Source organism: Cetorhinus maximus, chromosome 1 (assembly GCF_964194155.1).
Source record: "Cetorhinus maximus chromosome 1, sCetMax3.hap1.1, whole genome shotgun sequence".
Taxonomy (NCBI): domain Eukaryota; kingdom Metazoa; phylum Chordata; class Chondrichthyes; order Lamniformes; family Cetorhinidae; genus Cetorhinus; species Cetorhinus maximus.
In genome coordinates this window covers 161,624,307-161,651,241 of record NC_135879.1, presented here as the reverse complement: position 1 = coordinate 161,651,241, position 26,935 = coordinate 161,624,307, and the positions used below count along the sequence as shown (strand labels likewise).

The window sequence follows — 26,935 nt, the reverse complement described above, 5'->3', positions numbered from 1 at the left end:
CAACAAGATGGCAGATGGGGCATAGTATAGGGAAATGTGCAGTTATTCATAAGTGTTGATGTTAAAAGAGACTTGGGTGTGCTTGTACAAGGAAAGCAGGAAGTTAGCATGCAGGTGCAGCAAGTATGTTCAGAAGTCAAATGGCATGTTGGCCTTTATTGGAAGGGGATTGGAGTACAAGAATAAATAAGCCTTGCTACAATTGTACAGGGTTTTGGTGAGACCACATCTGAAGTACTGTGTGCAGTTTTGGTCTCCACATTTAAAAAAGGATATATTCGCATTGGAGGCGGGACAGCGAATGTTCATAAAGTTGGTCCCTGGGATGAGGGTGTTGTCCTATGATGAGAGGGTGTGTAAACTGGGCTTATGTTCTTTGGAGTTTAGAAGAATGAGAGATGATTTAATTGAAATCTATAAAATTCTAAAGGAGCTTGATAGGGTGGACGCTGAGAGATTGCTTCCATTGGTCGGGGATCTAAAGCATGGGGGCGCAGTCTCAGGATAAGGGGCCAATCATTTGTGCTGAGATGAGGAGAAATTACTTAACTCAAAGGGCTGTGAATCTTTGGTATTCTCTACCACAGAGGATTGTGGATGCTCCATCATTGACTATTTAAGGCTGGGATGTACAGATTTTTGACTTCACGGAATTAAGGGATATGGGGAGTCGGTGGGAAAATGGAGTTAAAGACCAAGATCAGTAATGATTGTATTGAATGGCAGTGCAAGTTCTGATGGGCCATATGATCTGTATGTAAAAGGCATTTCAGTCTACCCAAGCCCCAACTCTCCAGTATTCCAACTGCGGCATCCAACTGTGTTTGAAAACCTCTACACTCTAGTACTATGCCTTGCAATTTATTCCAAACATTTGTCATTCTTTGTATAAAGAACTCCTTTGTGATAAATGATCTAAATTTACTTGACACCAAATTTACACTGATCCTTTATTACTTGGACAAAAACAGAATTACCTGGAAAAACTCAGCAGGTCTGGCAGCATTGGTGGAGAAGAAATCAGTTGACGTTTCGAGTCTTCACGACCCTTCGGCAGAACTGAGTATAGTTAGGAGAGAGGTGAAATATAAGCTGGTCTAAGGTGGGGGGCGGGGGGAGAGAGAAGTTGAGGGTGGGGTGATTGTGGGGATAAGCAAGCAGTGATAGGAGCAGATAATCAAAAGATGTCACAGACAAAAGGATCAAAGAGGTGTTGAAGGTGGTGATATTATCTAAGAAAAGTGCTAATTAAGAATGGAAGGCAGGATACTCAAGGTACAGCTCTAGTGGGGGTGGGGTGGAAAGACTAACAAAGTTTTAGTTTTAGATTTAAAAATAGGGATCGTTCCCTCCGGGACACCCTGGTCCACTCCTCCATCTCCCCCTACTCCTCAACCCCCACCTATGGCACCTCCCCATGCCCACGCAGAAGATGCAACACCTGCCCCTTCACTTCCTCTCTCCTCACCGTCCAAGGGCCCAAACACTCCTTTCAAGTGAAGCAGCATTTCACTTGCATTTCCCCTAACTTAGTCTACTGCATTCGTTGCTCCCAATGCGTCTCCTCTACATTGGAGAGACCAAACGCAAACTGGGCGACCGCTTTGCAGAACATCTGCGGTCTGTCCGCAAGAAAGACCCAAACCTCCCTGTCGCTTGCCATTTTAACACTCCACCCTGTTCTCTTGCCCACATGTCTGTCCTTGGCTTGCTGCATTGTTCCAGTGAAGCCCAACGCAAACTGGAGGAACAGCACCTCATCTTCCGACTAGGCACTTTACAGCCTTCCGGGCTGAATATTGAATTCAACAACTTTAGATCTTAAACTCCCCCTCCCCCCATCCCCACCCCGTTTCTCCCCCCTCCCTTTTTTTTTCCAATAATTTATATGGATCCTTCTTTTCCCACCTATTTCCATTATTTTTAAATCTAAAACTAAAACTTTGTTAGTCTTTCCACCCCACCCCCACTAGAGCTGTACCTTGAGTATCCTGCCTTCCATTCTTAATTAGCACTTTTCTTAGATAATATCACCACCTTCAACACCTCTTTGATCCTTTTGTCTGTGACATCTTTTGATTATCTGCTCCTATCACTGCTTGCTTATCCCCACAATCACCCCACCCTCAACTTCTCTCTCCCCCCGCCCCCCACCTTAGACCAGCTTATATTTCACCTCTCTCCTAACTATACTCAGTTCTGCCGAAGGATTGTGAGGACTCGAAACGTCAACTGATTTCTTCTCCACCGATGCTGCCAGACCTGCTGAGTTTTTCCAGGTAATTCTGTTTTTGTTTTGGTTTTCCAGCATCCACAGTAGCTTTTAGCTTTTTGTTTTTATCTCTTTATTACTTGGATGCAGTTTATAAAGTTTTGGTGACTTGATAACTAGCTTTTCAGTTTCATCTATTGACTGGAGAATTCAGATTTATAAGGCAAAGAGCAGGACAATAAACCACATTTTGGGGAGCAGGGTGAGCACCTTAATTAGGATTTGATGTTTTTAAATATTTGTTCCAGAGTGTTCTTACCAAAATCTGTTGTTTTTACTTTAGCATGCTTTGTTTGAGCCATATTTTGTGGCTTGATACGGTTAATCTAGCGGTCTGATGGAGATTTTTGATGTTGGATATCTTAGACCATAAGACATAGGAGCAGAAATTAGGCCATTCGGCCCATCAGGTCTGCTCCGCCATTCAATCATGGCTGATAAGTTTCTCAACCCCGTTCTCCCGCCTTCTCTCCGTAATCTTTGATCCCCTTACCAATCAAGAACCTATCTATCTCGGTCTTGAACACACTCAATGACCTGGCCTCCACAGCCTTCTGTGGCAATGAATTCCATAGATTCACCACTATCTGGCTAAAGAACGTTCTCCTCACCTCGGTTCTAAAAGGTCTTCCCTTTACTCTGAGGCTGTACCCTCGGGTCCTAGTCTCTCCTACTAATGGAAACATCTTCCCCACATCCACTCTATCCAGGCCTTTCAGTATTCTGGAAGTTTCAATCAGATCCCCCCTCATCCTTCTAAACTCCATCGAGTATAGACCTAAAGTCCTCAAAGGTTCCTCATATGTTAAGCCTTTCATTCCTGGGATCATTCTCGTGAACCTTCTCTGGACCCTCTCCAGGGCCAGAACATCCTTCCTGATATACGGGGCCCAAAATTGCTCACAATATTCTAAATGTGGTCTGACCAGAGCCTTATAAAGCCTCAGCAGCACATCCCTGCTTTTATATTCTAGTCCTCTCGAAATAAATGCCAACATTGCATTTGCCTTCCTAACTACCGACTCAACCTGCAAGAGAATCCTGAACTAGGATTCCCAAGTCCCTTTGCACTCCAGATTTCTGAATTCTCTCCCCATTTAGAAAATAGTCTATGCCTCTATTCTTCTTACCAAAGTGCATGTCCTCACACTTCCCCACGTTGCATTCCATCTACCACTTCTTTGCCCTTTCTCCTAACCAGTCTAAATCCTTCTGCAGCCTCCCCGCCTCCTCAATAATACCTGTCCCTCCATCTATCTTTGTATCATCTGCAAACTTAGCCAGAATGCCCTCAGTTCCTTCATCTAGATCATTAATGTATAAAGTGAAAAGTTGTGGTCCAAACACTGACCCCTGCGGAACTCCACTAGTCACCGGCCGCCATCCCCACTCTCTGCGTCCTGCCAGACAGCCAATCTTCTATCCATGCTAGTACCTTGCCTCTAACACTATGGGCTCTTATCTTACTGAGCAGCCTCCTGTGCGGCACCTTGTCAAAGGTCTTCTGGAAGTCCAAGTAGATAACATCCATTGGCTCTCCTTTGTCTAACCTGCTCATTACCTCCTCAAAGAATTCTAACAGATTTGTCAGGCATAACCTCCCCTTGATGAAACCATGCTGACTTTGCCCTATTTTACCATGCACTTCCAAGTATTCTGAAATCTCATCCTTAATAATGGACTCTAAAATCTTACCAACGACTGAGGTCAGGCTAATCGGCCTGTAATTTCCCGTCTTTTGCCTCACTCCCTTCTTAAACAAGGGGGGGTTACATTAGCGATTTTCCCGTCCTCTGGGACCCTCCCTGACTCGAGTGATTCCTGAAAGATCACCACTAATGCCTCCACTATCTCTTCAGCTATCTCCTTCAGAACTCTGGTGTGTAATCCATCTGGTCCAGGTGATTTATCCACCTTCAGACCTTTCAGTTTTCCTAGCTTCTTCTCCTTTGTAATGGCCACCATACTCACCTCTGCCCCCCCGACTCTCTTGCACTTTGGGGATGTTACTCGTGTCTTCCACCGTGAAGACTGACGCAAAGTACCTATTCAGTTCCTCCGCCATTTCTTTGTTCCCCACTACTACTTCTCCAGCGTCATTTTCCAGCGGCCCAATGTCCACTTTTTGCCTCTCTCTTACCCTTTATACATCTAAAAAAAACTCTTGCAATCTTCTTTTATATTACTGGCAAGTTTACCCTCATATTTAATCTTCTCCCTCCTTATTTCTTTTTTAGTTGTCCTCTGTTGGTCTTTGTAGGCTTCCCAATCCCCTGGTTTCCCACTGCTCTTCGCCGCATTGTATGCTTTCTCTTTAGCTTTTATGCTGTCCCTGACTTCCCTTGTCAGCCATGGTTGCCTCGTCCTCCCTTTAGTACGCTTCTTCTTCCTAGGGATGAATTTTTGCTGTGTCTCCCAAATTACTCCCAGAAACTCCTGCCATTGTTGTTCCACTGTCTTTCCTGCTAGGCTCATCTCCCAGTCAATTCTGGCCAGCTCCTCCCTCATGCCTCTGTAGTTGCCTTTATTCAACTGTAATACCGTTACATCTGATTCCAGCTTTTTCCTTTCAAATTACAGGGTGAATTCTATCATATCATGGTCACTTCCTCCTAAGGGTTCCTTCACCTTAAGCTCCCTTATCAAATCTGCCTCATTACACATCACTAAATCTAGAATTGCCTGTTCCGTAGTGGGCTCCAACACAAGTTGCTCCAAAAAGCCATCTCGTAGACATTCTACAAATTCCTTTTCTTGGGATCCACTACCAACCTGATTTTCCCAGTCTACCTGCATATTGAAATCCCCCATGATCACTGTAACCTTGCCTTTCTTACATGCCTTTTCCATCTCCTCGTGTATCTTGTGCCCCACATCCTAACTACTGTTTGGAGGCCTGTACATAACTCCCATTATGGTTTTTTTTTTACCTTTGCCGTTCCTCAACTCTACCCACACACATTCTACCTCATCTGACCCTACGTCATTTCTTGCTATCGATTTAATTTCATTTCTTACTAACAAAGCAACCCCACCCCCTCTGCCAACCTGCCTATCTTTTCGATAGGATCCATATCCTTGGATATTTAGCTCCCAGTCCTGATCCCCTTGCAGCCATGTCTCCGTGATGCCCACCACATCATACCTGCCAATTTCAATCTGCCCACCAACTCATTTACCTTATTTCGTATACTGTGTGCACTCAGATACAACACCTTCAGTCCTGTATTTCCCGTCCCCTTTCTCATTGTCGTCCCTTTATCTGATGTGCTTGAAGTTAGATTCCTAGCCCTTTCCAAACTCTCTGTCCTATTTTGTGTTCTGGAGACTTTAATGGCCTCTCCTGGGCTCTCCTTTCTTTTCAGTTTTTTCATAATTTTCCATGAAGTTGAATCCACCCCCCCACATGCTAACGTGCTGCTTTGTTTCCCATTAGTCACACTTCTTGGAGTTTTCCCCTTCCCTTCCCCCCACTTTCTAGTTTAAAGTCCTGTTGACCACTGTATTTACCCTTTTCACTAGAACATTGGTCCCAGATCGGTTTCGGTGGAGACCGTCCCAACGGTACAGATCCCTCATGTTCCAATACTGATGCCAGTGCCCCACGAAATGGAACCCCTCTTTCCCGCACCACTCCTTTAGCCACGTGTTTACTTCCCTTATTCTCCTGTCCCTATGCCAATTTGCACGTGGCTCGGGTAGTAATCCGGAGATTATAACCCTTGAAGACCTGTTCTTTAATTTAGTTCCTAATTCCTGATAATCCCCAAACAGGTCCTCTTCCCTAGTCTTACCTATGTTATTTGTCCCGACGTGGACCTCAACAACTGGATCCTCCCCCTCCCTCTCCAATATCCTTTAAAGCCAGTCAGAGATGTCCCTCACCCTGGCACCGGGCAAGCAACATACCATGCGGGACTCTCGATCCTGCTTACAAAGCATGCTTTCAATTCCCCTAATTATAGAATCCCCTACAACTACCACTTGTCTTTTTGCTCCCCACTCTTGAATGGCCTCCTGTGCCACGGTGCTATGGTCAGCTGGCTCATCCCCCCTGTAGCCCTGTTCCTCATCCACACAGGGAGCAAGCACCTCGTACCTTTTGGACAAGGTCAAGAGCTGAGGCTCCTCTGTTCCTGAACACAGGATCCCTCTACCTGCCTCACTTGGAGTCATACACTGCTGACCCTGACCACTGATCGAATTTGAGGTACTTAATCTACCGGGTGTGACCACCTCCTGAAACAAAGCGTCCAGGTAACTCTCCCCCTCCCGGATGTGCCGTTGCCGTTCATGAATTCTGAGCTGGAGTTCCTCCAGCAACCAACACTTGCTGCAGATATGGTCACTGCGGCTCGCAATGGGATCTACCAGCTCCCACTTCATACAGCACATCACCTGCCCAGTCATCTCTACTTAGTTAATTAATTTATTAATTAGCTTTGCAGTGTTTTTTTTCAAATTTGGTGCAGATTTCCTACTAATTAATCAGGTCACAGCTTTCCTGTGACCTCACTTTTTCAGTTTTATCCTGTGTCTCCGCCGTTCTCCTCGCGCTCTTTTATCCTGTATCTCCGCTCTCCTCGCGCTCTTTTATCCTATGTCTCCGCCGCTCGCCTTGCGCTCTTTTATCCTGTGTCTCCGCTCTCCTTGCGGTCTTTTATCCCGTGTCTCCGCCGCTGTCCTCGCACTCTTTTATTCAGTGTCTCCGCCGCTCTCTTCGTTCACCTTTATCCAGTGTCTCCGCTGCTCTCCTTGTGCTCTTTTATCCTGTGTCTCCACCGTTCTCTTCGCGCTCTTTTATCCTGTGTCTCCGCCACTCTCCTCGCCCTCTTTTATCCTGTGTCTCCGCCGCTCTCCTCACGCTCCTTTATCTTCCACATAATGGAGTATAATGTGGATATGTATGAACTTGTTCACGTTGGCAGGAAGAATACAAAAGTCGTATACTATTTAAATGGAGAAAGATTGCAGAACTCGATACAGAGGGATCTAGGTGTCCTGGCACACAAATCACGTCAGCTTAGTACACAGGTACAGCAAGTGATTAGGAAGGTAGATGGAATGTTGGCATTTATTGCAAGAGGAATGGAATATAAAAGTAGGGAAGTTTTACTGCAGCTTCACAGGGCTTTGGTGAGACCACATCTGGAATACTGTGTACAGTTTTTGGTCTCATTTTAAAAAAGATATAATTGCTTGGAAGCAGTTCAGAGGAGGTTCAGTAGACTCATTCCTGGAATGAAGGACTTATGAAGAAGGTTTGGTCTGTACCTATTGGAGTTTAGAAGAATGAGAGGTGATCTTATTGAGACTTATAAGATCTTGAGTGGACTTGATAGGACGGATACCCAACCTCTTTTGGGGGAGACTGGTACTAGGGGACATTGTTTACAAATAAAAGGACTCCCTTTTAAGCCAGATGAGAATTTTTTTCTAGCAAAGGGTCGTTGGTGTGTGGAATTCTCTTGCCTAAAATGTAGTGGAGGCTGCGTCTTTAAATTTATTCAAGGCTGAGTTAGACAGATTTTTGTTAGGCAAGAGAGTCGAGGGCTATTGGAAACAGACAGGAAAGTGGAACTGAGACCACAACCAGATCAGCCATGATCTTAGGGAATCATGGAGCAGGCTCGAAGGGCCAAACGGCCTATTCCTGCTCTTACGTTCCTATACCCTATGATCTGTTATCGTTATGGGCGCAATTGTTCAGATTTGGGATCTTTTTAGTGAAAGGAGACATAAAAATAAAAGCATGCAGGGTAGAAATGAAGAAAATTGAAGACTGAAAAGAGCAACTGTTGGTACATGAGCTCGGAATAGTATGGATGTACATGCGAAATGTCAAAGCAGCTCCTGTATGCAGCTCAGCAATTAAACCTAGACATGTAAGCTGCAACAAATACAGTATGATGTATATACAGTAATTTTTTATGATCATCGTGTTATTCTAATATCCACGAACTATGGTGGTAAACGATAACACAATTTTATTTTGTCTATTGCAGTTGGCATCAGGAATCTACAGTTTTGCCTGTTCCCTGTGGAATCATCATACTGACACTTTTTTACAGCAGATCTATACAGGGGATACAGGTGCCATCCATTCACTAGAAAGAACTTCGCTTTCGCTGAAAGGTATTTTTTGTTATAAAAAATTTTGAAATAATAATTTGGCTATATCATAGTTACTATAAGATGTCGGCTTTAATTGAATTTCATCAATTTGTTTCATTTTAAGTTGACAGACTTCTTTCCCGAGCATTTAAACAGGTCGTCTTGAACTTTAGACTGACCAATTGATATTGTATGAACTGTTTTAGATCTCTGCAATCATGGAGTCATATGCAGTTGCAATGTTTGTGAAAATTCATTTTATAGGAATATACCACCATAATTCACTATCCTAGAGTATTTACCTGAATAACAATCTCAGTACAGAATTTATAAAATATTTAATACAACTGACCAACTGATAAAGCGAACTGCCTTGAAGTTCAAGATTGTGTATGGAAATTTGATGTTTTATTTAGTGTTATTTCTTGCCATTCTGGATAAAGCAACAAACACTTGCTAATGTAAAAATGAATTTGAATCAGGATTTTAGCTTTAGGCAAAAAAAAAAATGCTGGAAATACTCATCAGATCAAGCAGCATCTGTGGAGAGAGAATCAGTATTCCAAAACATAAACTCTGTTTCTCTTTCCATAGATGCTACCTGATCTGATAACTATTTCTGGCATTTTCTGTTTTTTTTAATTTCATATCTCCAGCATCTGCCCAAATTTTATTTTTGTTTCTGCTTCAGGCCATCACATTTGGCTCAGTTGTGGCATTTCCACCTCTGAGTAAGGCATTTAAAGCCCCACTCCAGAGCCTTGATAACATAACCTCGGCTGGAACTTGAGTATGCTGCACTCTATTCTCATTAACTTACAGTAGAGATTTATGTGTGATAGGTGTAGTAAACTGAAAGAAGAAATTCTGCTCCGCATTTGCAGCTTCTGCATGCCCCCCACTCCCTGGAACACTGACTGAAGTTTCTAAAAATAGCCAAAACCCCTTTGGGGTGCTATAATAATGAATTTTCCAAGAACCTCATCTTTGGCATGCTCACATTTCTCACCTTTATGCTTCCCTTCTGTGATGACACCAGACATATGGTAAACTTCCATGTAATATTTGCCACCCAACTCTACCTTTGCAGTACCTGCCTCATGGCCAGTCTGTGCAGTCAGACTTGGCTTGTTGGCCATTACTGTGGATGAGTGTAAAATTTTCCTCCAGTGAAACACAAGAACAAAGCCATTGTTTTTGAACATGTTTAAAGCTCTGTGCCTTTGTCATTGATTCCATCCCCCTTTCTGGCTGCTCCCTTAGGTAGAGTTAAACTGAAATACTGCTTTAGCATTCAGTTCGAATCAGAGCTTAACATCAAGCTCCATATCTCATCCATTACTAAGATTGTCTTCAGTAATCCCGTTGCTGGCTTTTCATTGTATTAGAGAAATGGATCAAATGACACACTCCATCAACGCTAAATTATCTAATGTTTTGTCTCGCATCCTTTTCCACACTAAGACCTACTGTTGCATCACCTCTGTCCTTGCTGACTAATGCTAACCTACTCTGGCTATTTTTTTCCCCCACTGCGAAGAATTTAAAATCCATATCTTAATCTGTACAGCATTATCCCACTTTATATCTAAAACTTTAATCTGCCTAGTGTTTTCAACCCTGTCCTCTGTTCTTTGACTGCGCATGCCCTTCTTTAACCACCAGGATCCTATTATTTGGAACTTCCACTGTAAGCTTAGGAACTTCTCCTTTGTTACCTTTAAAAGCCGCCTCAATGATCTATTTGACCAAACCTATGGTCACTTCTCTTAACCCTCTTGTAAAGGCTTAACTTCCATACCACCTGTGAAGAATCTTTGGGCGTTTCGTCTACATTCAAAGTGCAATGTAATAGGAAGTTAGTTTAGTCTAGGTAATGACAATGGTGATAGCTCTAACTAGACAGCAGTAACTAGTAGGACATCTTGAGCATCAGTCACTGTACCTCTGTTTAACATTTGCGATGTTTAACGGTCTTGAATTCATTGTACATTGGGCATGTTGTAGCTCAACCAGGGTGCTCTCATTGTCCACTTTGTATAGAATAATTCTGTTCCAGAGAGAGAAATGAATCTTCCAGGGTGTAGTTTTCATATTGCTTCTTTGGAACTATAATATCCAGAATATATTGCAACAATAAATTTACAAGTAACAATTCTGAGCTGCAAATAGCAAGGAAATAATTAAAATTCATGCAGCTAAAACCACTGAATAGATTTTAATTTTTCTTTATGCATTTATGGGATGTGGACGTCCCTGGCTAGGCTAGATTCATTGCCCATCCCTAATTGCCCTTGAGAAGGTGGTGGTGGGCTGCCTTCATGAACTGCTGCAGCCCCTGTAGTGTAGGTACATCCACAGTGCTGTTAGGGAGGAAGTTCCAGGATTTTGACCCAGTGACAGTGATGTAATGGCGATATATTTCCAAGTCAGGATGGTGAGTTGCTTTGAGGGGAATTTCCAGGTGGTGGTGCTCCCATGTATCTGCTGACCTTGTCCTTCTAGATGGTATGGTCATGGGTGCTGTCTAAGGAGCCTTGGTGAGTTTCCCATCTAACCCCGAAACCTTAGGGTGACCCCTAATTTTAAAACAGTGCACCTTGTAGATGGCACTCACTGCTACCACTGTTCGTTGGTGGTGGAGGGAATGAATGTTTGTGGAAGGGGTGCCAATCAAGTGGGCTGCTTTGTCCTTGATGCTGTCAGGTTCCTTGAGCGTTGTTGGAGTTGCACTCATCCAGGCAAGTGGCGAGTAATCCATCACACGCCTGACTTGTGCCTTGTAGGTGGTGGACAGCTTTGGGGAGTCAGGAGATGAGTTACTCGCCACAGGATTCCTAGCCTCTGACCTGGCCTTGTAGCCACAGTATTTATGAGGCTAGTCCAATTCAGTTTCTGGTCAATGGTAAGCCCCAGGATGTTTTTAGTGGGGGATTCAGCGATGGTAATGCCATTGAATGTCATGGGCATGGCTAGATTCTGTCTGGTTGGAAATGGTCATTGCCTTCCACTTGTGTGGCGCAAATGTTACTTGCCACTTCTCAACCCAAGCCTGAATATTGTTCAGGCCTTGCTGCAAATGGACGCAGACTGCTTCAGTATCTGAGGAGTCACGAATGATGCTGAACATATCCCCACTTCAGACCTTAAGATGGAAGGAAGCTCTTTGATGAAACAGCTGAAGATAGTTGGATAAAAGCAAAATAATGCAGATGCTGGAAATCTGAAACAAAATAGAAAATGCTGGAAAAACTCCGGTCCAGCAGCATCTGTGGTGAGCGAAACAGAGTTAACGTTTCGAGCCTGTATGACTCTTCAGAGCTCTGAAGAAGAGTCATACAGATTTGAAACATTAACTCTGTTTTTCCTCTCCACAGATGCTGCTGGACCTGCTCAGCATTTCCAGCATTTTCTGTTTTAGTGGTTGAAGATGGTTGGGCCTGAGGAACTCCTGCAGTAATGTCCTTGAACTTGATGATTGACCTCCGACAACCACAGCCATCTTCCTTTGTGTAGGCGTGATTCCAACAGTGGAGAGTTTGCTCTCAATTCCCATTGACTGCAGTTTTGCTAGGGCTCCTTGATGGCACACTAGGTCAAATGCTCCCTTGATGTCAAGGGCAGTGACTCCCACCTCATCTATTGAGTTCAGCTCTTTTGTCCATGTTTGAACCAAGGCCATAATGAAGTCAGAAGATGAGTGACCCTGGCGGAACCCAAACTGAGCGTCCATGAGCAGGTTAATTGCTAAGCAAGTGCGGCTTGATAGCACTGTTGATGAACATAAGAACATAAGAAATAGGAACAGGTGTCGACCATTCAGCCCCTCGAGCCTGCTCTGCCATTCAATAAGATCATGGCTGATCATGTGTTTCGATTTCCAGGCTCCCATCTACCCCTGATAACCTTAGATTTTTGTTAGGCAAGGGAATCAACCTACCTCTGCCTTAAAAATATTCAGTGACCCTCCCCCACCACTTTGAGGCAGTGTCTTCCAAAGTCCCACAACCCTCTGAGAAAAAATTTCTCCTCATCTCTGCCCTAAAAGGGTGACCCCTAATTTTAAAACAGTGCCCCCTAGTTCTGGACTCACCCACAAGAGGAAACATCCTTTCGACATCTACCTTGTCAAGGCCGTTCAGGATATTGTATACTTTAATCAAATCACCCCTCACTCTTCTAAGTTCCAGTTAAAACTAAACAAGCCTAATCTGTCCAACCTTTCCTCATAAGACAATTCACTCATTCTAGGTATCAATCTAGTAAACCTCCTTTGCACCAGCTCCAATGCATTTACATCCTTCCTTAAATAAGGAGACCAAAACTGCACACAGTTTTTGAGGTACGGCCTCACCAATGCCCTGTATAACTGAAGCATAACATTCTTACTTCTATGTTCAATTCCCCTCGTAGTAAAGGTAGCATTCCATTAGCCTTCTTAATTACTTGCTGTACCTGCATACTAACTTTTTGTGATTCATGTACTGGAATATGTAGAACCCTCTGCATCTTAGAATTATGCAGCTGTTCTCCATTTAAGTAATATGCTGCTTTTTTGTTCTTCCTGCCAAAGTGAAGTGGGAGTTGTCACCATCCTCGCATTCAATTATCAGATGAGACTCAAGTTCTTTTATTCACCAGTTTATTCGTACCCCCCTCAGATCACACATGAGTTCCACCGAGGTTCTTATACATTTCTGGAGATTCAGTTTAATTTAATTAAGTTTAACACGAGTCGTGATTACATTGAAATTCACCGATCTACTATTTACACAAAAGGTATACTGCCCTATTATAGTGAGACATTTTCTTTAAACAGATTAACAGCTTGCCCTTCCTCTATTTACACAGTTTCACACTGAACAAAGCACATTTTGTGACAGATCAAGGACACCCACTCTGTCTGGCCCTGCCCCCTGCTGAAAGCTGCACCCTTCCCCCTACATTCATGAACAACTTTACACTTTCCCACGTTAAACTCCATTTGCTAGATCTTTGCCCACTCACACAACCTATCTATATCCATCTGCAACCTTCTCGTGTCCTCTTCACAACATACTTTCCTACCTATCTTTCTGTCATCTGCAAATTTAGCTATCATGCCTTCACTCCCCTCATCTAAGTCATTGATGTAAATCGTTAAAAGTTGAGGCCCCAGTACAGACCCCTGTGGGACTCCTCTCATCACATCTTGACAATCAGAAAAAGACCCATTTATGCACACTCTCTGCTTTCTGCCAGCCAACCAACCTTCTGTCCATGATAATATGTTACCCCCTACACCATTATTATTTTCCATAATAATCTTTGATGTGGCACCTTATCAAATACCTTCTGGAATTCCAAGTACAGTACATCTACAAGCTCCCCTTTATCCATTGTGCATGTTACTCCTTCAAAAACCTCCAATATATTGGTTAAACATGATTTCCCTTTCACAAAACCATGCTGACTCTTCCCGATTGCCTTGAGCTCTTCTAAGTGCCCAGCTATAACCTCCTTAATGATTGATTCTAATAACTTCCCCATGACAGGCGTCAAGCTAACTGGCCTAAAGTTTCCTGTTTTGTATCTCTCTCTCTCTCTCTCTCTCTCTCTCTCTCTCTCTATCTCTCCCCCCCCCCCCCCATTGATTAGAGGGGTTGTATTTGCTACTTTCCAATCTGGTGGAACCTTTCCAGAATCTAGTGAATTTTGGAAAATTAATACCAGCGCATCGACTACCTCATTAGCTCGCTCTTTTAAGACTCTAGGATGGAGCCCATTGGGCCCCAGAGACTTGCCAGCCCGCAGCTCCATCAATTTGCTCAGTATCATTTCCCTAGTGATTTCAATTTCAACAAGTTTCTTTCTCCTGTTCACCTTCTGATTTGCAGCTATTACTGGAATGTTTTTGTATTGTGTTGTTGAACACAAGCAAAATATTTGTTCATTTATTTTGTCATTTCCTTATTATCTGCTATTATCTCCCCACTGTCACTCTCTAGAGGACCAACACTCACTTTACTTTTCCTTTTTAAGTACCTGTAGAAACTCTTGCTATCCGTTTTTACATTTCTAGCTAGCTTCCTCACATACTCTAACTTCTTTCTGCTGATTAACCTTTTCGCCTTTCTCTGCAGTTCTTTATATCTGCCCAACCATCTGTCACAGAATCACAAAATCACACAGTGCAGAAGAGGCCCTTCAGCCCATCGAGTCTGCACTGACATGTGAGAAACACCTGACCTACCTACCTAATCCCATTTACCAGCACTTGGCCCATAGCCTTGAACGCCATGATGTGCCAAGTCCTGCCACTCATCTTTGTGGAGTTGTATGCTTTTTCTTTAAGTTCTTTGAAGATGTGACAAGCAAAGTGGATAATGGGGACCCTGTAGATGTAGTATATCTGGACTTCCAGAAGGCCTTTGATACAGTGCCGCACAAAAGATTAATACACAAGATAAGATCACATGGAGTTAGGGGTAATATATTAGCTTGGATAGAGGATTGGCTAACCAACAGAAAGCAGAGAGTCGGGTTAAATGGGTCTTTTTTTGGATGGCAAGCTGTAACTCGTGGGGCGCCACAGGGTTCGATCCTTGGGCCCCAACTATTTACAATCTATATTAATGACTTGGATCCATTTTGGTCGTAAGAATAAAAAGGCAACTTATAATTTAAATGGAGAGAAACTTCAGAATGCTTCAGTGCAGAGGGATCTGGGTGTCCTCGTGCATGAATCGCTGAAAGCTGGTATGCAGGTACAGATGGTAATAAGGAAGGCAAATGGAATTTTGGCAGTTATTGCTAAAGGAATAGAGTATAAAAATAGGGAAGTGTTGTGCAACTGTACAAGGCATTGGTGAGACCGCACCTGGAGTACTGTGCACAGTTTTGGTCCCCTTACTTAAGGAAGGATGTAGTTGCACTGGAGGGGGTTCAGAGGAGGTTCATTAGATTGATTCCAGAGATGCGGGGCTTGTCTTATGAGGAGAGATTGAGCAGTTTAGGCCTAGACTCACTAGAGTTTAGAAGGATGAGAGGAGATCTAATTGAGGTATATAAGATGCTAAAGGGGATAGACAAAGTAGGCATGGAGCGGATGTTTCCCCTTGTGGGGCATTCTAGAACGAGAGGCCATAGTTTTAGGCTAAGGGGTGGTAGATTTAAATCAGAGATGAGGAGGAATTACTTCTCTCAAAAGGTCGTGAATCTGTGGAATTCACTACCCAAGAGTGCAGTGGATGCCGGGACGCTGAATAAATTTAAAGAGGAGATAGACAGATTTTTAATTGGTAATGGGTTGGAAGGTTATGGGGAGAGGACGGGAAATTGTAGTTGAGGCTGAAATGAGTTCAGCCATGATTGTATTGAATGGCAGGGCCGGCTCAAGGGGCTGAATTGCCGCCTCCTGCTCCTAGTTATGTTATGTTCTAAGTTTGATGCTTTCCTTAACTTCTTTAGTTAACCACTGATGGTGGGTCCTCACCTTAGAATTTTTCTTTATAGTAGGAATGTACTTATTCTGAATACTCTGAAATATCCCCTTAAATGTCTGCCACTGTTCTATTGATCTATCCTCTATCCTTGTTTCCCAGTTCATTTCACCTAGCTTAGCTTTCATCCTCACATAGTTGCCCTTATTTAAGTTTAAGATACTAGCCTTAGACCCACTCTTCTCCCTTTCAAATTGGATGTAAAATTCAATCATATTGTGGTTGCTGCTACCTAGCAGTGCCTTTACCCTGAGGTCATTAATTAATCCTGTCACATTACACAATACCAAGTCTAATATAACCTGCTCTCTGGTTGGCTCCAGAACATGCTGCCCTAAGAAACTATCTTGAAAGCAATCTAAGAACTCCTTATCCAGGCTACTATTGCCAATCTGATTTTTGCAGTTTACGCATAGATTAAAATCACCCATAATTATTGCCGTGCCATTATCACAAGCACACAATATTTTCTCTTGAATACTTTGTCCTACACTGTGGCTACTGTTAGCGGGCCTGTAGACCACTCCCACAAATGACTTTTTTCCTTCCTGTTCCTCACTTCCACCCAAACCAATTCTACATCCTGATCTCCTGAAACAAGGTCATCTCTAACTATTGTACCAGTGCCCTCTTTGGTTAACAGTGTTACTCCTCCACCTTTACCTAGCTTCCTAATCATCTTGAATGTCATGTACCCCTCAATATTAAGGACTCAATCTTTGTCGTCCTGCAGCCACGTCTCCGTAATTGCTCTCAGATCATACTTGTTTACTTCAATGTGGGCCATCAATTCATTTGCTTTGTTATGCATTCAGATAGACAGCCTTCAGTTTTGTCTTTTTGTTACCTTTGTAACATCTTGTCTTGATTGTTGATGTATTCTTAGGTTTTTTTCTCTCCGCCCCTTCCTGCCATTCCCTGACTCTCATTTCTCATGTTACTATTTTGCTCTCCTGTCTTGACTCTACACCTTGAATTGCTACCTCTACCCAAGCTTGATTCCTCACCCCTCTTGTTTAGATTAAAACCCTCTCTACTTCCCTAGTTTTGCGATTTACGAGGACACTCATCCCAGCAAGGTTTCAGGTGTGAACCGTCCCAACAGTACAGCCCCCACTTTCCCCAGTGCTGATGCCAGTGCCCCACAAACCGGAACCCACCCCAGTCTTTGAGCCATACATTCGTCTCTCTAATCTTATTTGCCCTGTGCCAATTTGCAAGTGGCTCAGGTAATAATCCAGAGATTATTACCTTTGAGGTTCTGTTTCTTAATTTGGCACCTAGCTCCTCATACTGACTTTGCAGAACCTCTTTCTTAGTTCTACCTATGTCATTGCTACCTTTATGGACCATGACAATTGGATTCTCCCCCTCCCACTGCAAGTTCTTCTCCAACCCTGAGCAGATGGCACAAACCCTGGCATCGGGCAGGCAACATAGGACTCTCACTCTTTGTTGCAGACAACAGTGCCAATCCCCCTCACTATACTATCCCCTACTACCACTACATTCCTTTTTGCTCCCCCCGCTTGAACGGCTTCCTGTAACATGGACGAGCTGGCTGGCCATAGCACTATCTTGCAGACTTCGCTTTCATCCACACAGGTTATGAGCACCTCAAACCTGTTTGACACTTGCAAAGCCTGAGGCTCCTCCACAACTGTCTGCTCGGTCCCTTATCTGCCTCACTGACATTCACATCCTCCTGCCCCTCACAGCTGACCAAAACAGATGACCCTCTTCTAAGAGGTGTGACTGTCTTCTGGAATAAAGTATCCAGGTATTTCTCCCTGTCTCTTATGTTACGCAGTGTCTGCATTTTGGCTTCCAGATCAATAATCCCGACCTGGAATCCCTCAAGCTGCTTACACGTCCTGCAGATGTGTTTGTCATGGATCGCCTTGGCGTCCAAAAGCTCCCGCATCCCACAGCTGCAGCATAACACCTGTCCCGCCATTCTAACTTATGTTATTGAGTTAATTTACTTTAACTACCTTCTTCCTATGTATGCTACAATTTACTGTGTTTATTGAATCCCAGTACCACTGACAGCTAAAGGTTACATGCTTCTTAACTACAAGGCATATGTTTTAGATGTTTGTTTAAATGACTTTATTTTTATTGCTTTTTTCTCTTTATTGTTTGATTTTAATATTAAATTTTCAAATTTTGCTTTATTGTATTATGACCCCTTCCATCAATTTGCTGATGATCAAGGGTAGACTAATGGGGCATTCATTGGCTGGGTTCGATTTGTCCTGCTCTTTATGTGCAAGACATACCTGGGCAATTTTCCACATGGCCGGGTAGATGCCAGTGTTGTAGCTGTACTGGAACAGCTTGGCTAGGGGGCGCAGAAAATTCTGGAGCACAAGTCTTCAGTCCTATTGCCAGAATATTGTCAGGGCCCATAGCCTTTGCAGTATCTAGTGCCTTCAGCCGTTTCTTGATATCACGTGGAGTGAATCGAATTGGCTGAAGACTGGCACCTGTGATGCTGGAGACCTCCGGAGGAGACTAAGATGGACCATCCACTCAGCACTTCTGGCTGAAGATCGTAGCAAATGCTTCAGCTTAAAACTGCTGAAAATTGTGGCAAATGCTACTGTCTTACCTTTTGCACTGTTATGCTGAGCTCCTCCATCATTGAGGTTGGGGATATTTGTGGAGCCGCCGCCTCCAGTGACTTGTTTAATTATCTACCACCATTCACGACTTGATATGGTAGGACTGCAGAGATTGGCTCTGATCCGTTGGTTGTGGAATTGCTTAACTCGAGTGTTTATCATTTGCTGCTTATGCTGTTGGGCATGCAAGTGGTCCTGTGTTATAGCTTCACCAGGCTGACAGCTCATTTTTAGGTATGCCTGGTGCTGTTCCTGGCATGCCCTCCTGCACTCTTTCCTTAAACCAGAGTTGATCCCCTAGCTTGATGGTAATGGTAGAGTGGGGTATATGCCGGCCCATGAGGTTACAGATTGTGATTGAGTACAGTTCTGCTGCTGCTGATGACCCACTGCGCCTCATGGATGCCTAGTCTTAAGTTGCTGGATCTGTTTGAAATCTATCCCATTTAGCATGGTGGTAGTGCCACACAACACGAGGGAGCATATCCTCAATGTGAAGACAGGATTTTGTCTCCACAAGGAGTGTGCAGTGGTCACTCGTACCAACACTGTCATGGACAGATGCACCTGTGGCAGGCAGGTTGACGTGGATGAGGTCAAATATGTTTTTCCCGCCTGTTGGTTCTCTCACCAGCTGCCGCAGACCCATCTAGCAGCTGTCCTTTAGGACTCGGCCAGCTCGGTATGTGGAGGTGCTACTGATCCACTCTTGGTGATGGACATTAACGTCCCCCACCCAGAGTGCATTCTGTGCCCTTGCCATCCTCAGTGCTTCTGCCAAGTGGAGTACAACATGGATGAGCACTGATTCATCAGCTGAGCGGATGGGGTGGGCGTTGGAGAGGGTGACGGTATGTGGTAATCAGAAGGATATTTGGATATGTTTCATTTGCTTCGCTGAAGGGGAAGGGGGACCAAAGTTTGCACTGGACAAAGGGAACTATTTATAAGGGACTTTGGTACTGACTACTGACATCATGACCATAATAGTTTGGTCAGTCAGCTAGGCAGAGACTTTGGTGACTTACCTCTTAATTCATTGCCAGTTATCAGATATTTGAACCACTCTGGGTGCTTCAACACTAATGACAGCTTCAGCAAAAATGACAAAGCCACCACGGGCAGGAGAACATGAGGGCGGGGGTAGTCGGGGCCGAAGTTCAATTATTTACAAAATATTTTGGGGATGGAAGAATAAACCAAGTCCTTGAATGTACTGCAAAATGTACTTTGGGAGATGGAGCAAAAAATGACTTTAATTTTAAACAAGTTTTGTTAAGTGGCAGGCAAATATTACAAATATATCTGGTCTTTATCTTTCAGTGTTGGAAGGGTGTGCAATTTTTCTTATCTTTAATGAGCCATGACATATTGTTTCAGGAAATTTGTTGTGTCAATGTGTGAAGCATCACAATGCTGAAGGATATCCAGTATGGGATACTGAGAAATCTACAAAAGTGGAGCCTATGTTTGTGCATACATTCACCCCATAGAGGGTGCTTCAATTCCAGAGAGATTAGAAATAGATTGGCAACAGAAACTGTTTGGGAGCCTCCAACAGTAAATGGGGATTGTTGGACTTTAACCAGTTTAGAACCCCACACACATCTGTAAACTTGAGGTCACTCAAAACTCTGCTACCTGTGTCCTTTCTCTAAATCCCAGTCACCTGTCATTCTGTACTCTAGGGCAACACTAACTCCCAGCTAAGCAATACCTGTTCTCATCCTTGTTTTCAAATTCCTCCCTCTCCTCCCCTTTCTTTTTTTGTAACCTCCCCCAGCCTTAATCCTTAGAGACACCTGAACTTCTGCATTTCTAACCGCTCTAGCATCCCTAATTTTAATTGCTCCACCATTATAATTGCCTTCATCTGCCTACACTCTGAAATTTCCTCGTAAACCTCTCCACTTCTCTTGCTTCCTTTATTCCTTGATGCTGCTCCTCACAACCTGCTTCTTTGACAAAATTTTTGGTCATCTGCCCTGATATCATTAAATGGCTCAGTGCCAAATTTTGTTTGATAATGCTCCTGTGAAGCTCCTTGGTAGGTTTTTGCTGTATTAAAAGTGCAACATAAAAGTTGTAAATTTTTTGTCCAGTCAGAACTATCCTGCAAGTTATGGCATGAACTTGCAGGGTTATTTGTTACCAAATGTGTATAATCCCTGCCACCAGTAATTGAATTACCTTCTCCAAGTTTCACGAATGAACCCATTAATCATCAGCTATCCCCCAGAAGAACTGAAAAGCTGCTTAGCTTGGGTATCAGATTGCCAAATCTTCTATGAAAGGTTGACTCTGTTCCAGTCTTCCATCAGGAGGTTTTTCATCTTGCAACTATTTTGATTATAAAAAGATCCTGATAATCTTTCAAAATGGTAACTTGTCTTTTTTTTCAGACCATCCGCTGACTTTCTGGTCTTTCTATACCAGTCTTGTGAGGACATAAATTGTTACATTTTTGCTCATGTTCAGTTCAGTTATTCATTTTGTCTATCCCACTTATTCCCAAGAACGGGATGTCAAATCTCTGCAAGTAATAGCCTGATAATTATTACTTCTCAAAACTTCTATCTGTGATTCTGGGGTGCTACTTATGATTTTTGATCTTTTTAAAATCAACTTGATGTGGACAGTATCTGTTCACATGACACAACCGAAGTTTATATTCCTACTATTTTTTTGCTTCAAATTAGTTGCAAATCCACAACACAAGCCACTCCATATTCCATATTTATGTGCCTACTGTGCATGCTTACAGTGCAAAGTAGGTTTTATCTTTGAAGTTTTCAGCGGGTTCTTTGTAGCAATATTGTTAAAGGGCTACAGTAATTGTTGAGGTTCAAATTTAGACGCAGTTATTGGAGAAAAACATAATTGTGAAATATGTTGCCAACATAAGTGTGTCTCATTGTATATATTTTCTCTTTTTAGTTCTTCGTAAACTGACAGTGCATGGTTTTATGGAACCTCACAAGAATTTAGAAGTAATGGTATGTAATTTTCACAAATTTTCCTTTGCTTGCAGAAATTATTAAGGACACCATACCCAATCTCTTGATTTTGTACCCTGAATGAGTGGAGCATCTAACTTCAGATTTAAAAAGATGTCAATAGGTCAACTTTAGATGCTTTAGTGCTGTGATTAATTCAGTGAGCCTGACTGACTGATTGATTGAATTGGAGGCTAATCTTTGATGTGGATATCTTTTTCCTGAGAATGGTTCGAGGTTCCATTTGAAAATGAGCAAATCCACAATTCACATTAAGGAAAATAAGAGTGGGTTGATGCACCATTCAACGCAATACTAAACCATCCATGTTGTGGTAGAAAACCTGAGGATTGGGAGGTTTTTAGAATACAGCAAAGGAAGACCAAAAAACTGGTAAAGAAAGGGAGAATAGAATATGAATGCAATCTAGCAAAAAACATAAAAACAAACCTTAAAAGCTTCTATAGGCATGTAAAAAGGAAGTATTTGGCTAAGACAAATGTGGGTTCATTACAGGCAGAGTCAGGAGAATTCATAATGGCGAATAGAGAAATGGCAGAGAAACTAAATGATTATTTTGTGCCTGTTTTCACTGAGGAAGATACAGGAAATCTCCCAGATTTAGAGATCCAAGGGACTAGGGAGAATGAGGAGTTGAAGGAAATTAGTATAAGCAAGAAGGTTGTTTTGGAGAAATTAATGGGACTGAAAGTTGGTAAGTCTCTTGAGACCTGATATTCTGAATCCCAGAGTGTTGAAAGAGGTTACTATAGAGATAACGCATTGGTGATAATTTTCCAAAATTCTATAGTTCTGGAATGGTTCCTGAAGATTGGAAGGTAGCTGTCACCCTGCTATTTAAGAAGGGAGGGATAGAGAAAACCAGGAACTACATTACTAAATGCAAAAAAACACATCATAACTTTTTTTTAACTACAAATACATGCAAAACTTCCCACCATTCTTTCAACATGTATTGGCACAAACTTTGGTAACTTAGTAAACACCTGCTTTGCTTACACCAGGAATGATAGTGTTATGGTAGTGTTCCTGGACTAGTAATCCTGATGCCTGGAACTGATGCTTTCGAGATATGAGTTCAAATCCCACCACGGCAGTTGGTGGAATTTAATAAATTAAATTAATAAATCTGGAGTTAGAAGCTAGTTGCAGAAATGGTGACCATCAAACTGCTGGATTGTTGTAAAAACCGTTCTGGTTCTCTAATGCCTTTCCTTTAGGGAAGGAAATCTGCCATCTTTACTTGGTCTGGCTACACGTGACTCTTAACTGCCCTCTGAAATGGCCAAACAAGGCACTCAGTTGTATCAAACCTGCACAGAATGTCGAAAAGGAATAAAACCAAGCACATCACCTGGCAATAATATAGGCAAAATCCAGCTTTGGAGTTGTGCCAAAATTGGGAGAGCTGTCTGACAGACTTGTCAAGCAACAACCTGATTTAGGTATGATTCGTTCATTATGACGAACAACCAATGTCCCAGACTCATCCGTCACCATCCCTGGGTATGTCTTGTCCCACCAGCAGGAGAGAACTTGCACAGATGGCTGCACAGTGACAGGTTGAGAGGGAGTGGCTCTGGGAGTCCTCAAAAATTGACATTGTGCCTTGCTGGGCCTGTAGCAGGTAGTGAGAGAATCGGAAAGGGGAGAAACCTACTTGACCTCGCCCTATTCAATCTACCTGTTGCAGATGCATCTGCCCATTATAGTATTGGTAGGCGTGACTGCTGATGAGTCCTTCTCTTGTCTTCACACTGAGGATACCATCCATCGTGTTGTGTGGCACAACCATTGTGCTAAATGGGATAGGTTCACCACAGATCTAGCAGTTCAAAACTGGACATGCATGAGGTACTGTGGGCCATTAATGGCAGCTACTTGACCACAACCATGGTCCAGCACAACCCTCGCTCAACCATTATCATCAAGCAGGGGACCAACACTAGTTGAACGAGGAGTGCAGGACAGCATGCCAGGAGCAGCAGCACGCATGCCTTAAACAGAAGTGCCAACCTGATGAAGCTACAACACAGGACTACATGCATGCTAAACAGTGGAAGCAGCTTGCTGTAATCAGAGTGAAGCGCTCCCACAGTTAATGGATCAGGTGAATACCCTGCAGTTGTGCCACCTCCAATCGTAAATAGGGAGTGGACGATAAACTAGAGGAGACTCCACAAATATCGCTAGGCTCAATGATGGGAGAAGCCTAGCACGGCAGTGTAAAAGGCAAGGCTGAAGCAGTTACAACCAATTGCAGCAAGAAATGCCAAGTGATGATCCATCACAGCACCCTGAGGTCCCCAAAATCACAGATGCCAATCTTCAGCCAATTCAGTTCACTCCACGTGACATCAAAAAACGGCTAAAGGCACTGCTTACTGACAGCATCCTGACTCTAGTACTGAAGATTTGTGCTCCAGAACTAGTCACGCCCTAAGTCGAGCTGTTCCCAGACAGCTATGACACTGGCATCTACCCAACAATGTGGAAAATTGCCCAGGTATGCCCTGTTTACAAAAAGCAGGATAAATCCAATCCAGGCAATTACAGCTCCATCAGTCTGCTGTCAATCATCAGCAAAGTGATGGAAGGTTTTGTCGATAGTGCTATCAAGTGGCACAATCTGCTCACTAATGCTCAGTTTGGGTTCTGTCAGGGCCACTCAGCTCCTGACCTCATTACAGCCTTAGCCCAAACAAGGACCAGAGAGCTGATTGAAGAGGTGAGGTGAGAGTGACTGCCCCTGACATGAAGGCAGCATTTGACCGTGTTATGACAATGCAGTTGGTAAAACTAAGTTATTTAAAATTTCCAGAGGGAAACTTTAAACAACTGTTATAACCTATAATTTTAAGTGTTAAATTTGAGTTATGACTTTAATTTCAGGAATCAGACCACTAGTTCTCGAGGTTTTACATTAAACTAAATGAAACATTTTATCAGTTTATACAGGTTAAAATATGTATACACATGGCTTCAAATTATAATTTCCATTAAGGCAACAGCAACCCATAGACTTAACCAAACACCAGGCAAAGAATTTTCACCTTACGAATTCAAAATGAGTTGGAGACAGTTGAAGGCTTACAGCTGCCTTTTGATCTTACATTGCATCTGCTCTGCACACCCGAAAACTGCTAAAATTATACCTACCGCTACTGATTGAATGCAAATTCTCATTGTATCACTAGCCTCTTTGAACTCTACCTTTTAATAATGAAACCCCTTTCATTGTAACAATTTTATTCGTAATATTAACATATTGCTTGGTAGCTGCTAGATAGGCATTAGTTTTCACTCCACTTCTTGAATGCTTTATTCAAAAAATGTAAATGCACGCTATCTCTCTTCCATATCAAAACTAGTACCCATCAAAGCACCCAGACTAGCTGTCTTTAATCCGATTAAGGTACACGCACAGATTAAATTTCTATTTTAAAAGAAAAATCTTTTCCAGTAATATATACATTAATAACTTCATGACAACCGAGTGTGGCATCAAGGAGCCTTAGCAAAATTTGAAGTCAATGGGAATCGGGAAAACTCTTAAGTGGTTGGAGTCATGCCTAGCACAAAGGAAGATGGTTGTGGTTGTAGAAGACCAATCATCTCATAACATCACTGCAGCAGTTCCTCAGGGTGGTAGCAGAGATGAGAAACTTCCACCTTTTGGCGGAATTGCAGCTTTTTGATTCTGAAATTTCGCCCTTTGGCATATTACGGAGTTCAGCCCCCCAACCCCCAAAATCTCATAGTTATGGTAGAGGTATGTTTGAAATATTTTGCACTTTGAACACTTTGAGGAGAGCACTTTGATCTTGCGAACGAAACAGAATGGGACCAGACTTGCTATGAAACTTCTTCAGAGCTCTGAAGAAGGGTCACACGGACTCAACATTAACTCTGATTCTCTCTCCACAGATGCAACTGGACCTGCTGAGTTTTAACAGCATTTTCTGTTTCTGTTTCAGATTTCCAGCATCTGCAGTATTTTGCTTTTAGCCTTGCTATTGATTCTGTTAGTGGGGAATGTGCATGCAATTTGCCTGCCCCTTGCCGCCTGTGCAATGCATCGATGGCTTTGTCAGTGGCTTTGTTGGATATGATGCCCAGGCATGAGCTGTCAGCTGAGGAAGGGTTGAATGCGGTATATGAATGTCACGAAGCATGGGTTCTGGGGATGGTTCCGAGATTGAATGTGGCCTGGAGCGGAGGCAGCCAAGTGGTACATCCCTGCATATGGCTGCTGACTTGGAGGAAATCAGGTGGCTGGCAGCCGACTTTCAGAATGTGCAGTTCCCAAGCTCAATTGTGCAGATTTTGTTTCCCTTTTTTGCCTGCTGATGGCATGTAAATTCCAGCTCCAGCCTGCCCTGGGCAACCTCTCTCTTGCGCGCTCTCTCACTCTCTTGCGCTCTCTCTCTCGCTCTCTTGCGCTCTCTCTCTCTCGCTCTCTTGCGCTCTCTCTCTCTCGCTCTCTTGCGCTCTCTCTCTCTCTCGCTCTCTTGCGCTCTCTCTCGCTCTCTTGTGCTCTCTCTCTCGCTCTCTTGCGCTCTCGCTCTCTTGCGCGCTCGCTCTCTTGCGCGCTCGCTCTCTTGCGCTCGCTCTCTTGCGCTCGCTCTCTTGCGCTCGCTCTCTTGCGCTCGCTCTCTTGCGCTCGCTCTCTTGCGCTCGCTCTCGCGCTCGCTCTCGCGCTCGCTCTCTTGCGCGCTCGCTCTCTTGCGCGCTCGCTCTCTTGCGCGCTCGCTCTCTTGCGCGCTCGCTCTCTTGCGCGCTCGCTCCCTTGCGCGCTCGCTCGCTCTCTTGCGTGCTCTCTCTCTCGCTCGCTCTCTTGCGTGCTCTCTCTCTCGCTCGCTCTCTTGCGTGCTCTCTCGCTCGCTCTCTTGCGTGCTCTCTCTCTCGCTCGCTCTCTTGCGTGCTCTCTCTCTCGCTCGCTCTCTTGCGTGCTCTCTCTCTCGCTCTCTTGCGTGCTCTCTCTCTCGCTCGCTCTCTTGCGTGCTCTCTCTCGCTCGCTCTCTTGCGTGCTCTCTCTCTCGCTCGCTCTCTTGCGTGCTCTCTCTCTCGCTCGCTCTCTTGCGTGCTCTCTCTCGCTCGCTCTCTCGCTCGCTCTCTCGCGTGCTCTCTCGCGTGCTCCCGCGCTCGCTCTCTCACGTGCTCTTTCGCTCGCTCTCTCGCGTGCTCTCTCGCGTGCTCTCTCGCTCGCTCTCTCACGTGCTCCCGCGCTCGCTCTCTCGCGTGCTCTTTCGCTCGCTCTCTTGCGTGCTCTCTCGCGCGCTCTCTTGCGCGCTCTCTTGCACGCTCTCTCGCTCTCTTGCGCGCTCTCTCGCTCTCTTGCGCGCTCTCTCTCTCTTGTGCGTGCTCTCTCTCTCGTGCGCGCTCTCTCTCGTGCGCGCTCTCTCTCTTGTGCGCGCTCTCTCT

General features: G+C 43.8%; 1 protein-coding gene across 4 annotated transcripts in view; it reads left to right on the top strand.

Annotated features, from left to right (window-relative positions):
- The window catches only part of ipo11 (importin 11), a 712,707-nt gene that overhangs the window by 122,558 nt on the left and 563,214 nt on the right, over positions 1-26,935 (top strand). For all 4 annotated transcript variants that reach the window (XM_078549030.1, XM_078549021.1, XM_078549038.1 and 1 more), the window contains 2 exons: positions 8,278-8,407; positions 21,432-21,490. In XM_078549030.1, coding sequence (XP_078405156.1) covers positions 8,278-8,407; positions 21,432-21,490 — 189 coding nt within the window. The remainder of the gene's footprint in view (positions 1-8,277; positions 8,408-21,431; positions 21,491-26,935) is intronic.